This window comes from Sinocyclocheilus anshuiensis, unplaced genomic scaffold (genome assembly GCF_001515605.1).
Source record: "Sinocyclocheilus anshuiensis isolate Anshui unplaced genomic scaffold, SAMN03320099.WGS_v1.1 scaffold566, whole genome shotgun sequence".
In the NCBI taxonomy this organism is placed as follows: domain Eukaryota; kingdom Metazoa; phylum Chordata; class Actinopteri; order Cypriniformes; family Cyprinidae; genus Sinocyclocheilus; species Sinocyclocheilus anshuiensis.
The window spans coordinates 1,443,989-1,458,713 of NW_015542410.1; the positions used below are offsets into that span (position 1 = coordinate 1,443,989).

Sequence of the window (14,725 nt, forward strand, 5' to 3'; positions counted from 1 at the left end):
AAAAGAAAAAAAAAACGACTTTATTCAACAATTCGTCTCCTCCGCATCACCCTGTAGCGCCATTTTGGAGAGTGATACCAAGAGTGATATCTTAATTTGTGTTCCGAAGATAAACGAAGGTCTAACGGGTTTGAAACGACATGAGGGTGAGTAATTAATGACAGAATTGTTGGGTGAACTAACCCTTTAATATATTCTGTACATTACAGATGTTTTACAAATATTTAAACAACAAAAACAGAATAGAGCTTCATTTCTTAGATATGAAGTCAAATCCATATTAGTTCACCCAAAAAATGAAAATCTCTTGAAAATGTCAGATGTAGATGAGTTTATTTCATCACATCACTTGCTCACCAATGGATTCCCTGTAGTGTATGGGTGCCGTCAGAATGAGAGTGATATACTATGAGCAAATCTTGTGCAGTTACTAACAATTGAACTTTTTCAATATGTTGCTCCAACAGTAAAGCCATGAGTAGCAGAAAAGATGATGATAACCTCCTGAGAATGACAAAGGATGACCTGCAGCGCTGGATCCAGGCAGAGGTGGACCGAAACCCTCATCTGATGCAGAGACGTGAACAACTGGCGCAGGTGGAGGACTGGGTGAAGCAGAAGGAGAGGGAAGCCACTTACACCCACCTTCTGTACAGCAATGCCTGCGAGTGAGTTGTTGTGTTTTTTAATGCCTGATGACAGTATCTCCAAATCACAATGGCCATTTGACTGTGTTTCGTGTCTAACAGGTCAGTCCATGAGTGCGAGTCAGTGATGAAGGGTCTTTATGGAATGCTGGGACTGGAATACCGAGATGAAGATTCGGAGGAGGAAGGAGGAGGAGGAAGAGAACCACAGGACGTCATTCATATTACAGATGACGAGGAGGATAAGCAGGAAAATAGTGTGTTAAATGGAGATGATGACGATATTGTTGTCATTGATCTGGGAGGTAAGTGACATACATTTTAATGGAAAGTGCTTGGAAATATAAATATTGTAAATTATGGTGTTGGAATTAAAAATCTAATACCACTTTTGTTTTTTCTCTTGCAGCCACCAAAGAAACCTTGGAACCAATGGTGAGGATGTTAACTGAAAAATTGGTGTGTCACATACTGATAGGTTATTTTGTGCTTATTTTTCATTGTGTTTTTCATTTTTATTTCTTTTTCCTTATTTTTTCATCATTTTTCTTTGATTTATACATTTAATTATTTTGTCTTATTTACAAATTTTCTTTCTGTCTTTGTTTCTTTGTGTCTTTGTTTCTGGGTTTTGGCCTGTTTTTCATTATTTCTGTTTTTTTTTTCCCCTGTGTTTTTGTCTTGATTCATTCTTTTCTTTTAGCTTGAAAAGGTGACAGTGGCCATTCAGAAGTCGTCCAGACTCGTTCAGGATTTAGTCCAGATGGTAAACAAAACTTCCTCCATGAGTGCTGCATCACCATCATCATCATCTGACGTCTCTAACAGACCCTCGTCAGCCTCGACCTTTGAGACCAGCCGTTCTGAATCTGTCACACCAAAGCTGGAAGTACCTGAAAACCCTATTGCAAAAGTTAAGACCGAATCTCTACCGAAAGTACCTGAAATGCCCTCACTTCTCAGCAATTCAGAACAATACAAACCTATTGCCGGTTATAAGTCAGATTCTAAACCAACAATTAAGACTGAACCACAACTGACAGCATTAACCCCTTGGGAAATGAGCATTTCAAAACAACATGAAACTTCTGCTACTCTTAACTCTCCATCCTTAAAATTAATTAAGACTGAACCTCAGTTGACAGCAGTGAGTCCTTCAGAAACACCAGAAACCTTTGCCAGTCCTCATTTTGGATCCATAGCAACAATAAAGACCGAGCCTCAGTCGACGGTGATAAAGTCAGAAATGACTTCGCCTCCAAGCACTTCAAAACCTTTCAAAATTGCATCCATTGCATCAATTAAGACTGAACCTCAGCTGAGAGCATTAACTCCTGAAATGTCTTTGCTTGAACGTGATTCAGAAAAGTCAAGCAGTCTTCGTTCAGATCATGAAGCAACAAGTAACACTGAACGTACGTTGCCGGCAATGACTTATGAAATTCTGAAAACTAGTGCCTGTCCTTATTCAGCATCTGTAGCATCAAAGAAGACTGATCCTCAAGTGCCACTAGTGACACCTTCAGAAATGTCTTCACCTTCAAGCAGTTCAAAACAAATGGAAACTGCTGCCAGTGAAAATACAGCAAACGTAGAAACAAACCAGACTGAGCCGGAGTCGACCACAGAGACTCCTCCTGAATTGGCATCATTGCTGAGCAATTCCGAAGAAGCTGAAACTAATGCCAGCCATGATTCGGATTCCACAGATGAGACCGAACAGCCAAAACCAAGGAGCAAATCTGACAAACCCTCTGTAACGGAGACAAGTCCAACGACTAGGCTGAGATCTTCAAAAAACAATGCGCCTGTCAGCAGCACTTCCAGCCCGCAAACGGAAGCAACAAGAGGGCAAACGCCTGCCGATAGTAATGATGAACTCTCTGACACCGAGGACCTCTCTGTTAGTCCTGCTGACAGTGATTATGAACCCCCTGAGTCCGAGTCATCGTCAGACAGTGATTATGAACCCCCTAAATCACAATCAAAGTCATCGAGAAACGGTGATTTTGAACCCCCTAAATCACAATCAGAGTCATCGAGAAACAATGATTTTGAACCCCCAAAATCACAATCAGAGTCATCAAGAAACAATGATTTTGAACCCCCCAAATCACAATCGGAGTCATCGAGAGACAGTGATTATGGACCCCCTAAATCACAATCAGAGTCATCGAGAGACGGTGATTATGGACCCCCTAAATCACAATCACAGTCATCTGTCGATAATACTGATGATGCCAGCAGCAGTGATGCTTCTGCAGAACCTTCCAGTCCTGACGGAAGTAAGCTTTATTTTTTATTTATACAGTTCATATCACGGTATATTAATAGTTAATATAGTATGTTAACTATATATATATGCTTTACATAATGTGTAACAGATGTATCAAGTAATCCGTTATGAATATTCTTACATTATGGTTTCTGTCATACATTTCAATAAAGAAATACACAACTGTTAAATTTTTTGGGGGTCATTACATTTTTATTAAGAAATCAATGCATTCATTTAGCAAGGATGCATTAAAATGATCAAAAGTGACATTGTTACAAAATATTTCTGTTTCAAATAAACGCTGTTCTTTTGCTATTCATCAAGTAATCCTGAAAAAAAAAATCACACAAATATGAAGCAGCACAACTCTTTTCAACATTGCTAAAAATAACAAATGTTTCTTGAGCAGCAAATCAGCATATTAGAATGATTTCTGCTAGATCATGTGACACTGAAGATTGAATATTACTGTTCTTACTCTATTTTGATCAAATAAATGCAGTCTTGGTGAGCATAAGAGACTCACCAAGGCTTTCAGTAACATAAAAAAAAATTACCGAATCCAAACTTTAAAACAGTTGTGTGTGTATATAATACTAATATTTGATTAATATTTGGAACATTGTGCAGTTGAATGTCCGATACAAATAAGTGTATTGTGATTATACATTACTGATTACATACAGCAACCGTATTTGTCCTCTGTCACTGATCTTCTTAGGCTACAAGTCTTCATCCAGTGAGTCCTCCAAGCAACAAGAACATAAAGAGATAAAACTTAAAGTTGGCATGGTAGTTTTGGGGAAAAGGGCACACAACTTGTGGCGTAAAGGAACAGTACAAGAAGTCCAAACAGAAGGTAAGACTGACCTATTCTGTAAATTCACAAAACTTTAAAATGAAGGTTGGAAATCTAATAGATTTGGTTGCATTTGTGACCCGTCTCATCTTTCTTTCCTTTTAGAGGATGGCCTCAGATATAAGGTGGAGTCTAAAAGTGGTAAAGAGATTGTGCTGCCTGCTTATCAGGTGGCCTCTCTGCAGCCTCCCATACTTAAGGATTTGTTTATTGGCTGTCGTGTTGTGGCCAGCAGCATAGATGATGAAGGAAAGGCCTCGTTTAATGCTGCCGTATTGGTCGAGCTTCCTGAGCGCAAGAATCGCATGAGGTGAATTTATGTTCAAGGGATAGTTCTCTTATCCTCAGGCCATTCATAATCGTTTTTTTTGTTTTGTTCTTTCATAGAACATAACAGGAAATATTTAGCATAATGTCCAGGTTATTTTGTTTTGTTTTCTATTTTCAATATTAGTATTTATCCAGTGTCTCATTGTCTTTATTTTAGTCTTGTATATGACTTTAATAAAACATCTAAATTCATTTGGTTAAATGTTTCTATTAGGTTCTTGGTGTTTTTTGATGATGGTCATGCAGCTTACCTGGCACTTCCAGACCTTCATATTGTCTGCAAACAATGTGAGAAATTCATTTATTACTCCATTTCAGTCAGTTATTTTAAGACCCCATATAATCACTTGCCTGCTAAAAGAGAATTTTGTTAACTTTTTTTTTTCTTTGCAGTGAAAAAGGTGTGGAAGGACATTGAGGATGAGAAATTGCAGTTACAGGTGAAGGAATATCTTCGTGTCTATCCCAACCCCATTGCTGTGGTGCTTCGCGCGGGGCAAGACACTAAGGCGATACGGAATGGCAAGTTTGAGACCTGCACGGTTCTCCAATTGGATGGCAGCCTGATCCAGATCTGCTTTAAGGTGAAAATGAATCCATTGTGGGACGCTAGATTTCTTTGTGAACCTGGTACTCATCTATCATCTGCATTTTACAATTTAATGTCTTTACACTAAGGAAAATGAAAGACAAAGGGGTACTTCATGGGAACGTCACAGCATTTCATATTCTGAAGTGCAATTCATAAGTTTTCCCACTGTCAAATTCACTTAACCCCACTGACAGATTGGCCATTTCGATGCTGATAAATGTGGTGGTGTTGTTGTTGTTTTTCAGAAAGACAAGCAGAAAGAGTGGATTTATAAAGGCTCAGACAGGTTGGAGCACATTGTAAATATCAAGCAACGTCTGGCTAAAGATAAACCGCAGAAAAAACCTCTACAGAAAACACAACATAAACCACAACAACCGTCTCAACAGAAAGCGCAGCAACAACAACCTCAACAGAAAGCGCAACAAGCTGTTCAACAGAAACCACAACAGCCATCTCAACAGAAAACGCAACAGCCTGCTATATCAGGTAGACTTTGTGTTTCATGCACATCCTGCCTCTTTTATGCACATTCCCAAATAGACACGTGCATGTATTCCGTAATACAGTATATTGGGATATTGAACATGCTCATTATCAATATGACAAAAATCAATATTTTGTTATCAAAACAAAAGAAAATGCACTTTTAATCTCTTGAAACATTTGTTTACCTTATACATTTTTTTGTGTATTATTTTATTTAAATGTTCAAGTTTCTTTTTATTTAAAAAAGTGATTACATTGTGGAGAACAGCATATTTTTTTTATTTATCTCTTTTTGTAATGTAATACAATTCATGCCAAACTCTGTTGTTTAGCAGGAAATGCCACGCCTCAGCACAGCACAACTCCCTCCTCGACAGCAGTTCCCTCAGCGACTGTTACTTCAACGACTGTCACCGCAACAGCTGTATCTCCTGTGCGGGTCACCCGACAATCTGATACAGTCATCAAAACATCATCTGTTAGCCCTCAAAATATCATGTCGGCTGCTTTCCAGCCAAAGGTCATCCTCCAGAGGTTGACAATGCTTTCACCTGTCGTACGAGCTGTCTCAAATTTAAGGTGAGTAATAGGCTTGTCCTAGTTAAAGGCACAGTTCACCCAAAAATTTAAATTTGCTGAACATTTACTGTCCACCAAATATGTAGATTGATTTTGTTTCTTCATGGGAACATATTTGGAAAAATGTAGTATTACATTGCTTGCTCACCAGTGGATCCTCTGCAGTGAATGGGTGCCGTCAGACTGAGAGTCCAAACAGCTGATAAAAACACCACTCCACAATTATCTTGTGAAGTGAAAAGCTGCATGTTTGTAAGAAAAATACCTTATTAAGATGTGTAACTTCAAACCGTTGTTTCCGGCTAAAATACAAGTCCTCTATCCATAACATTTCTTTCTCTGGTGAAAAAGTTATCTTGTTTGAGTCAGGAGAGAAATATGCACATATCAAGTGCTGTTTAAAGTGAAAACAGTCCAAAGCAGTTCTAAATAAACATGTCTGTGGATTTTGATGTGATAGGACAACAGGGGATGGGCTTTGACACTGGAGGAAGCGTTATTATGGATTGTAGACATATTTTGGCCAGAAGTAATGGTTTTAGGTTAAAACAGCTTTTTACTTCACAAGACGATAATTGATGGATTGGAGTCGTGTGGATTACTTGTGAATTATTGTCATGTTTTTATCAGCTGTTTGGACTCTCATTCTGACGGCACCCATTCAGTGCAGACGATCCACTAGTGAGCAAGTGATGTAATGCTAAATTTCTCCAAATCTCTTACACTTGGATGGCCTGGGGGTGAATCCATTTTCAGCCAAGTTTTATTTTTGGCTGAACTATTTCTTTAAATGCAGAATGATTTGGAATACTAATCACCAACTATGTCATATTTGGCTCTATATTCTAGAAGTGCAAAACGACCTGCCTCTGATGAGGAAGAAGAGTGTGTTTCTGAGGAAGAAGATTGTGTTTCAATGCAACACCAGTACAAGTCCATATACTTGCATCATCGCTGTTGTCCAGCATGTCTGGATGGGCTGAGACCGTCTCAAGTCAACATGCATCAAGGTCAAAATCCACTTCTTGTACCACTGCTTTTTAAGTTTCGGCGAATGACGGCTAGAAGGCGCATCGATGGAAAGGTGGGTGGCGTTTGAGGAAGTTGCTCCAATTGGCGTTCAACTACTCTCAATGCATACTACTGGTGAAAACTTTAGCGTCGCTAAGATTTTTTTAAAGGGGTCATATGATGAAAAGCGGGGCATAAAGTAGCAACAATAATGTGCGGTATGTGGACAATTATTTAAGTACACAAAATAATGTTATTTTTAGCATCGTCATATGACCCCTTTAATGTTTTTGAAAGAAGTCTTTTATGCTCACCAAGGCTGCATGTATTTGAGAAAAAAAAAGAGCAAGAATGGCAATATTGTTAAATATTATTGCACTATGAATTATATATTTTCTATTTAATTATATTTTAAAATGTTATATATTCGTGTGATGCAAATCTGAATTTGTCTTCAGTGTGATTTTCAGAAATCATTCTAATATGCTGATTTGCTGCTCAAGGAACATTTCTTATTATTTGCTCTCTTTAGGTGTTTTTCCACATTTTCTATCGTTCTCCGTGTGGGCGGAGCCTGTGCGACATGCAGGAAGTGCAGGAATACTTGTTAGAAACACGTTGTGACTTCCTTTTCCTGGAGATGTTCTGTATGGACCCATTTGTTCTTGTGAATCGCTCCCGACCTCCTTCCACATCAACCGGCAAGCCTCACCTCTACCTGCCGGACATATCAGAGGGCAGAGAGGTGTTGCCGGTGCCCTGCATTAATGAAGTGGACAATACGCTTGCTCCTAACATCAGTTACACCAAAGACAGAGTTCCAGCTCCGGGTGTTTCAGTCAATACAAGCCCAGATTTTTTGATCGGCTGTGACTGCACAGATGGCTGTCAGGACAGGTACAGTTTTTTAAGTCCGCATTTGTGGGTGAAAACTTGTGAAATTAAAGGAATTTTCCGGGTTTTGTACAGGTCAAGGTTTATTTACAGCTGTTTATCTTGGCATGTTGTCCTTTACTTCAGAAGTTATTTTAGACTCGTGAGTCATCATTCAGTTTGTGTGTTGCTGCACATTTTGCTTATTTGTTGTAGGTGGCCTTTAAAGGTTTGTAAAATGTTTTATGCAGATTCTAACATTTTCCAAATTTTTTTTACCATTTAGACAAACTAATTTATGTACTGTATCCACAAATTCCTAACTGGCAGTCATAATTCTTGAGATCATACCCAAAATATGACTTCCCAGAAAATATGTTTTTTGGCTTGGAAATAATGAATTAGGGGGCTGAATATACCTTTTGATTTTAGATTGCCAACAAATTATAATTATTTGATTACATAAATTGGATTGAACATGGAACATTCCTTTTAAATTATGGAAATTGCTATTAAACATTTTGTATTTGTATGTGTGACAGGTCAAAGTGTGCATGCCACCAGCTGACCGTTGAGGCTACGTCCCTATGCAGTGGAGGTCCAGTGGATATTAGTGCTGGATACACACATAAGAGATTGCCAACCACCTTGCCAACAGGGTTAGAAACAAACTCGACTTCCCAGAAAATGTTTTTTGGCTTGGAAATAATGAATTAGGGGGCTGAATATACCTTTTGATTTTAGATAGCCAACAAATTATAATTATTTGATTACATAAATTGGATTGAACATGGAACATTCCTTTTAAATTATGGAAATTGCTATTAAACATTTTGTATTTGTATGTGTGACAGGTCAAAGTGTGCATGCCACCAGCTGACCGTTGAGGCTACGTCCCTATGCAGTGGAGGTCCAGTGGATATTAGTGCTGGATACACACATAAGAGATTGCCAACCACCTTGCCAACAGGGTTAGAAACAAACTCTGTCTGATTATCGTGTGGTTACAGTGGAGCCTCTCTAAAATCAGATGTAACACATCAGTGATTATTTTATGGTAAAAAATATTTTAATCATGATCTGCTCCAGATCAGCAAATAACTAGATATGCTGCCGATCACTGCAGGTTTGTGGCTAAAATGTTTTAAAAGTCTCTTATGCTCACCAAGACTGCATTTATTTGATCAAAAATACAATAAAAACATGAGCATTGTGAAATATTATTACTATTTAAAGTAACACTTTTTTTATTTGGATATTTTAAAATCTAATTTATTTCTGTGATGCAAAGCTGAATTTTCAGCTCCATTACTCCAGTCTTCATGTCACATGATCCTTCAGAAATCATTCTAATATGCTGATTTGGTGCTCAAGAAACATTTCTTATTAGTAGTATGTTTAAAATAGGGCTGCACGATAAATCGCATGCGATATTTAATGCGCATCTTATCAGTAAAGCCAGTTCTGTAATCAGCGGTAAATCTCCATCACGTGCGTGCTTTCACATTGAGCAGCATTAACTACACAGAGCCGTTGTTCACTGACGAGCTGCACAAAACCACGTTCATATTTGCACGATTTTTTGCGCAGCTGCTCAGTGAACAACGGCTCTGTGTAGTTAATGCTGCTCAATGTGAAAGCACGCACGTGATGGAGATTTACCGCTGATTACAGAACCGGCTTTACTGATAAGATGCGCGTTAAATATCGCATGCGATTTATTGTGCAGCCCTAGTTTAAAACAGATGTGCTGCTTAATATTTTTATGGGAACCGTGAGGATTTTTTCCCCCCAGGATTCTTTGATGGATAGAAAGATCAAAAGAGCAACATTTAATTGTAACAGTTTATGTTTTTACTGTCTGTTTTGATAAATTGAATGCATCTTTGCTGAATAAAAGTATTAAACTTATTCAAAAAAGTAATCTCACTTACCCTAAACTTTTAAACAGTAGTGTATAGCTTTCTCACCTCAAAAACAAGTTACACTTATATTTTCAGACACAAAGCTGATTGAAATTCTTTCCTTCCATCTCTGTAGGGTGTACGAGTGTAACCCTCTGTGCCGTTGTGATCCGAGAATGTGCAGCAACAGGCTGGTTCAGCACGGGCTGCAGCTGCGGCTGGAGCTCTTCATGACACAGCACAAGGGATGGGGCATCCGCTGCAGAGATGATGTGGCCAAGGGCACTTTTGTGTGTGTTTTCACTGGTAAGTGAACATAAATGTTAGGTCTTTGCACACAACAAAATTCCTCTCTCATCACCTCCATCTATCACCTAACAGGTAAAATAGTAAACGAAGACCGAATGAATGAAGACGACACAGTGTCTGGCAATGAATATTTGGCCAACCTTGACTTCATTGAGGGTGTGGAGAAACTGAAAGAGGGTTATGAAAGCGAGGCGTACTGCTCTGACACAGAGGTCGAAACCAACAAGAAGACCATTAAAATGAAAACGGGGCCATTATGGAAAAACACTCTCTGCCAAGAAGACTCCAGCAGTGGTGAAGGTGTGTTCAAATATTCAACCATAAGACCATATGAAGACATTAGCCAAACAATTGCACGTCTTTTCATTTCTATGCGTAACTATGAAATCTTCTCTCTTTTTTTTTCTTTTTCCATAGAAAGAGAAGAACTTATGGAGCTGGACACAGAACAAGAGGAAACCGAAGGTAAGATGCATTGTTCGTATTTTTTTCTATGCTATTATTGTTTTTATTACTATTTTGAATCAATTTTATATTTTCTTTTTATTGTAATTTGTTTAATGTTTTGTTTTGTGTATTTGTTATTTTTGTAGTTTTTTTTTAATCATTTAACCATTACTATTTAGGTTTAATTTGGCTGAGATCTGGCAACTTTTTTGCATTATCCATGTGGCTCTATTATGTAGCAAACTTGCCTGATGTTTTTTTTTAACCTGTCCTCTTTACCTGTTTAGTGAATCACATGTCCTTCGGTGAGAGAAAACTATCCCATAAGCCACATGAAACATATAAAGATGCTCAGAAGAAAGTGACCAAACAAATGAGAGAGGACGGTCAGTTTCTATTCTCTCTATTCTCAATTTCTGTTCCTCATTTAATGTTTTTAGTGTTTCATTGAATTTGCTCAGTCTATAATTTGTGTCTGTAGGTGAAGAAACCTCCGGTCCAAAGCGTTGCTTTGCCATAAAGTCATTCCAGAGAAGAGTAAAACCTCTAGAAACCTTGGACGCAAAGAATGAGAAAACGAGGACAGCTGTAACTGGCAAGAACACCCGCAGACTGTTCAACAGCGAGGAGACCTGTTACATCATTGACGCGAGACAACAGGGCAACCTCGGCCGCTTCATCAACGTAAGCCAAACTCAGCCTCGTCACTGTAGATGTGTCAACAATTATACAAGTTTGTAAATATTATGTGCATTTTTTTACTACTAATCCCGCTTTTCTCAACAGCATAGCTGCAGTCCGAATTTGTTTGTTCAGAACGTCTTTGTCGACACACACGACCTTCGGTTTCCATGGGTGGCATTCTTCGCCAGCAAGTCAGTGCCTTGATTCATACCAGCTTGATTTTCTAATACAGAAATTGAAGTTTTACTTAGAAATAAGTGGTTAACCCAAATTTTATTTGGAAACTCTTGCTATTTTTAATGTTAATGTTAATGTTTTATCCAGAAAGTTGTCTTATTGTGTTTTTCCTTTCGTCTGTCTTTACCAGGCGCATCAAGGCGGGTACGGAGTTGACGTGGGATTATAACTATGAGGTTGGCAGTGTGGAGGGGAAGGTTCTGCTCTGCTGCTGTGGCTCTTTGCGGTGCACAGGAAGGCTGCTCTGATATACTGCTTTCAACAAAAAACACTACAACTTTAATAGAGGTGTTATCATTGTAAACAGTCTTACCAAGCCATCAGAAACATAGTTGTGGCACTGTTCTGGAAGAGCATTCCAGTCATGACCCATTGAATATGAGAAGTATAAGATCTATATTAAAGTTTGTGTCATTGCTTTTTAGTTTTGTTTGTTTTTATTATTTTTAACCTTTACACGAAATGTTAATAGTCACTTAATAAATGTAAATAAAATTAGCAAATATGAAAAACTACGTTTTGTGTAATATTTGTCTTGTATGTCATTTAATATCAGTCAAATATGCCGGTTGAAAAGCTGTGAATGAATGACACTAATAATCACGTTGGGGAAGGGGGAATAAAACTTCTTTTATATGACCGAATGGTATGTGTAATATATAAAATGGTCTATACTGTGTTAGTCTTACTGTAGTATCAGACAAAACAAAATTAATACAATTATTTATACTGTAAAAAAAAACGAATCCCTTTCAAATATATTAAGCTTGTTTGTCTATTTCAATTTTGCTTTCTTTTTGTGTGTACATTTTTGGGGGTATTGTAGTTATGCGATTTTTACGGATTATCGTCTTGGAATAAATATTGCGCTGTTTACGTCGGATGTGCAGATGGCACGCGCGCGTATAAGGAACGTTGGAGTTGGAGGAGGAACCGGAAGTTGTTTTTTCACTGTTTAATTGGGCTCGAGTAAGAAATTTGGAGGCGAAGCGTCAACACGGATTTTATTTGGGATAAACGCACAGGGCTGGCTGCTAAAACGGTGATTACAAAACGTTATTTTACTGTCGGTCACTTTTTGCCCCACTCAGCCGAATTACACACGAACGAGCATTTGAGAAATGGCCCGTTGAAGATTAGAAGATCTCAAAATGGCCGTCGACGCGGAGAGCAGCTAGTTAGCTCGAAAAACATAGTATTTATATGCTGTTTTTAAACTTCGCGGTTCCAAGTCATGTAACTTAGCGACATTGCCGCACATTTTATAAGAATAGAGACGACTAGTATACGAATTCCCTGTTATTACAGTGTAAACGCAAAACCTACAGTGTACAACTTCAGCTAACGTTAGTTGGTTACGTTAGCCTGTCCATTCGTTTCTGCGAAAATTTTGTTTTTTCTTGTTATTATATATAATAAACATCTGTACATCTGCTTACATTTATCACTACCCTTAATTTCGAGCTACTCTGTATTTCCTTACGTTATTTGTAGCTTGTTCTGCGGTTTCTCCGCTAAATATAGAAGTTGGCTCGAATAACTGGCTCTTCATATAGTTTGAGGCAGAATTTCTGCATTATAACCCGTCAGCTTTCTGTTTGTTTTTCTTTCTTTCCAGATTTTAGATGTTCTCTAGCGCGTTTAAATACATGTTCATATTCAGATGATCATCTTAATTCTCATTTCTTAACTAATTTCATTTTCTGTAACGTTAGTCTCGTATAACTTTTTTCCCTTAATATAATACATATGCATACAAATCCTGTAATATTCTTGATGTATAATATAAAGGCTTGTTTTCCATGCAGACCCCGAGTGGTCCTCTCCTCAATATTCAGTATTGCATAGCACTAACAACATGTGTGTTAACCATACAATTAAAATAATGTAGCAAATTGTTATTAATTAAAAATCTCAGATTTCCTTGTGTTAACCTTTCGTTCAGTCTGTCCTTCAAGTGTTTTAAGACCTGTTCTAAACCTGCCTATAAACTGTCCACATATGGACTTTTCACACTTGTCCCCGGGTGAATAATAGTGTATGTCTATAACAGTTGTTTGACTTTTTCCTCTATTTACTGATTATTGTTTATATTAAATGGTTGTGTTATAGACCTTTTTCCAGCATATGAAAAGCTTACTAGAAGTGTTTTTTAAAGTAGTTATTATTTTGGATCCCTTCTATAAGAATATAAAAGTCAGTGAATTCTAAAAGTCACAGGCTATTGCATTCTCACTTCCTCTATTTTTAGGTTGTGTATACAGGTGCATCTCAATAGATTAGAATGTCGTGGAAATGTTCATTTATTTCAGTAATTCAACTCAACAATTTTTGATTAGTAATATGCATTGCTAAGATCTTCATTTGGTCAACTTTAAAGGCGATTTTCTCAGTATTTTGATTTTTTTGCACCCGATAGACAGACAGACAGATAGATAACAGTCCATCCTACTGAATGAAAAAATATTGAGATTTTAACCAAGCATGCATGTTGGATTCTCATCTTGCTTAAAATATAAAAAATGTATATTAATATTATATATTAAAAATAATAAAGATATTCCAATGTCTGTTTAAAAAAAATCTTGTATTTTTTTTATTTTCTTGTTTATCTTAATATATTTGTTGTACCTTGAGCAGATGCCGCACTCCAGGCGGTACCCATCCTCGGAGAGGGCCAGCCGCAGCAGCTACCAAGATCGTTATCATGAGCGGGACAGAGACAGAGGGAGAAAACCTCGGCATCGCCGGTCACCGACGTTTTCCTCCAGCAGTGAACGTGAGAGGAGAGGGAGAGGACACAGACAGGATGCCGGCTATGCCAGATCCAGGAGGTATGATCGTGCAACCCTCTACATTGCGAGTAAATCGCTCGCAAATGCGACTAAATCTTACTCTGGGTGACTAAATAATGTCTAACATTAGCCATTCGCTAATAAATTCTTAGATTTTAAACGCCAGTATGTGTGTGAGAGGCGTTCAACACAGATTTTCACTCGATAAACACGCTGACTGAGCGCTTGAGTTTCGCTCTCCGTCAAGCGATCTGTACTATTTGGATGCGCTCAATGGATCATGTCATGTACTCAATGGATGCGCAGTATGTAGCACGCAGCGCACCTGTATTTGACATACCGTAAACTAGTGTGAAGGCACACGACTCGCCGTCGCTTTACTGATAGCGCTGTGTTTCTCTCACATGCAAAGAGAGAGAGCGAGAGTCTTGCATACCACGCTGAATCGACGCGCTACATGTAAACCACATTCTTTGTTGTATTTTCCTGTCAAAATAACAGAGTTCATTTAGAATTATTCAGCTTTTAAGAACAAGCAGAAGATATGGTTTCTCGGCAGTGGGCGGAGCTAATGCGCGAACAGCTCTCGTTGGCTGGCGCTCATCTATTACCATCCCTGTTTTGATTTCAGCAAATCAGTTCGAGCGAACGCTGACAACGTGATTAATATTCATGAACCCAGCAGATAATA

The 14,725-nt window shown here is 38.2% G+C and overlaps 2 protein-coding genes across 5 annotated transcripts in view; both read left to right on the top strand.

Annotated features, from left to right (window-relative positions):
- Window positions 1-11,734, top strand: part of LOC107693347 (histone-lysine N-methyltransferase SETDB1-A-like) — a 12,717-nt gene extending 983 nt beyond the window's left edge. For 2 of the 4 annotated variants that reach the window (XM_016492693.1, XM_016492692.1), the window contains exons 2-21: window positions 468-668; window positions 750-952; window positions 1,057-1,082; window positions 1,351-2,932; window positions 3,647-3,784; window positions 3,890-4,094; window positions 4,329-4,402; window positions 4,508-4,698; window positions 4,952-5,195; window positions 5,528-5,774; window positions 6,624-6,858; window positions 7,318-7,682; window positions 8,201-8,317; window positions 9,699-9,868; window positions 9,944-10,171; window positions 10,289-10,336; window positions 10,606-10,704; window positions 10,800-11,002; window positions 11,105-11,193; window positions 11,370-11,734. In XM_016492693.1, coding sequence (XP_016348179.1) covers window positions 475-668; window positions 750-952; window positions 1,057-1,082; window positions 1,351-2,932; window positions 3,647-3,784; window positions 3,890-4,094; window positions 4,329-4,402; window positions 4,508-4,698; window positions 4,952-5,195; window positions 5,528-5,774; window positions 6,624-6,858; window positions 7,318-7,682; window positions 8,201-8,317; window positions 9,699-9,868; window positions 9,944-10,171; window positions 10,289-10,336; window positions 10,606-10,704; window positions 10,800-11,002; window positions 11,105-11,193; window positions 11,370-11,487 — 4,776 coding nt within the window. In that variant the 5' untranslated portion in view covers window positions 468-474 and the 3' untranslated portion in view covers window positions 11,488-11,734. The remainder of the gene's footprint in view (window positions 1-467; window positions 669-749; window positions 953-1,056; window positions 1,083-1,350; window positions 2,933-3,646; window positions 3,785-3,889; window positions 4,095-4,328; window positions 4,403-4,507; window positions 4,699-4,951; window positions 5,196-5,527; window positions 5,775-6,623; window positions 6,859-7,317; window positions 7,683-8,200; window positions 8,318-9,698; window positions 9,869-9,943; window positions 10,172-10,288; window positions 10,337-10,605; window positions 10,705-10,799; window positions 11,003-11,104; window positions 11,194-11,369) is intronic. The other 2 variants (XM_016492695.1, XM_016492694.1) reach the window with 2 other exon arrangements.
- Window positions 11,735-12,152: 418 nt separating this feature from the next.
- The window catches only part of LOC107693351 (dual specificity protein kinase CLK2-like), an 11,285-nt gene continuing 8,712 nt past the window's right edge, over window positions 12,153-14,725 (top strand). The window contains exons 1-2 of the mRNA XM_016492697.1: window positions 12,153-12,281; window positions 13,880-14,073. Coding sequence (XP_016348183.1) covers window positions 13,880-14,073 — 194 coding nt within the window. The 5' untranslated portion in view covers window positions 12,153-12,281. The remainder of the gene's footprint in view (window positions 12,282-13,879; window positions 14,074-14,725) is intronic.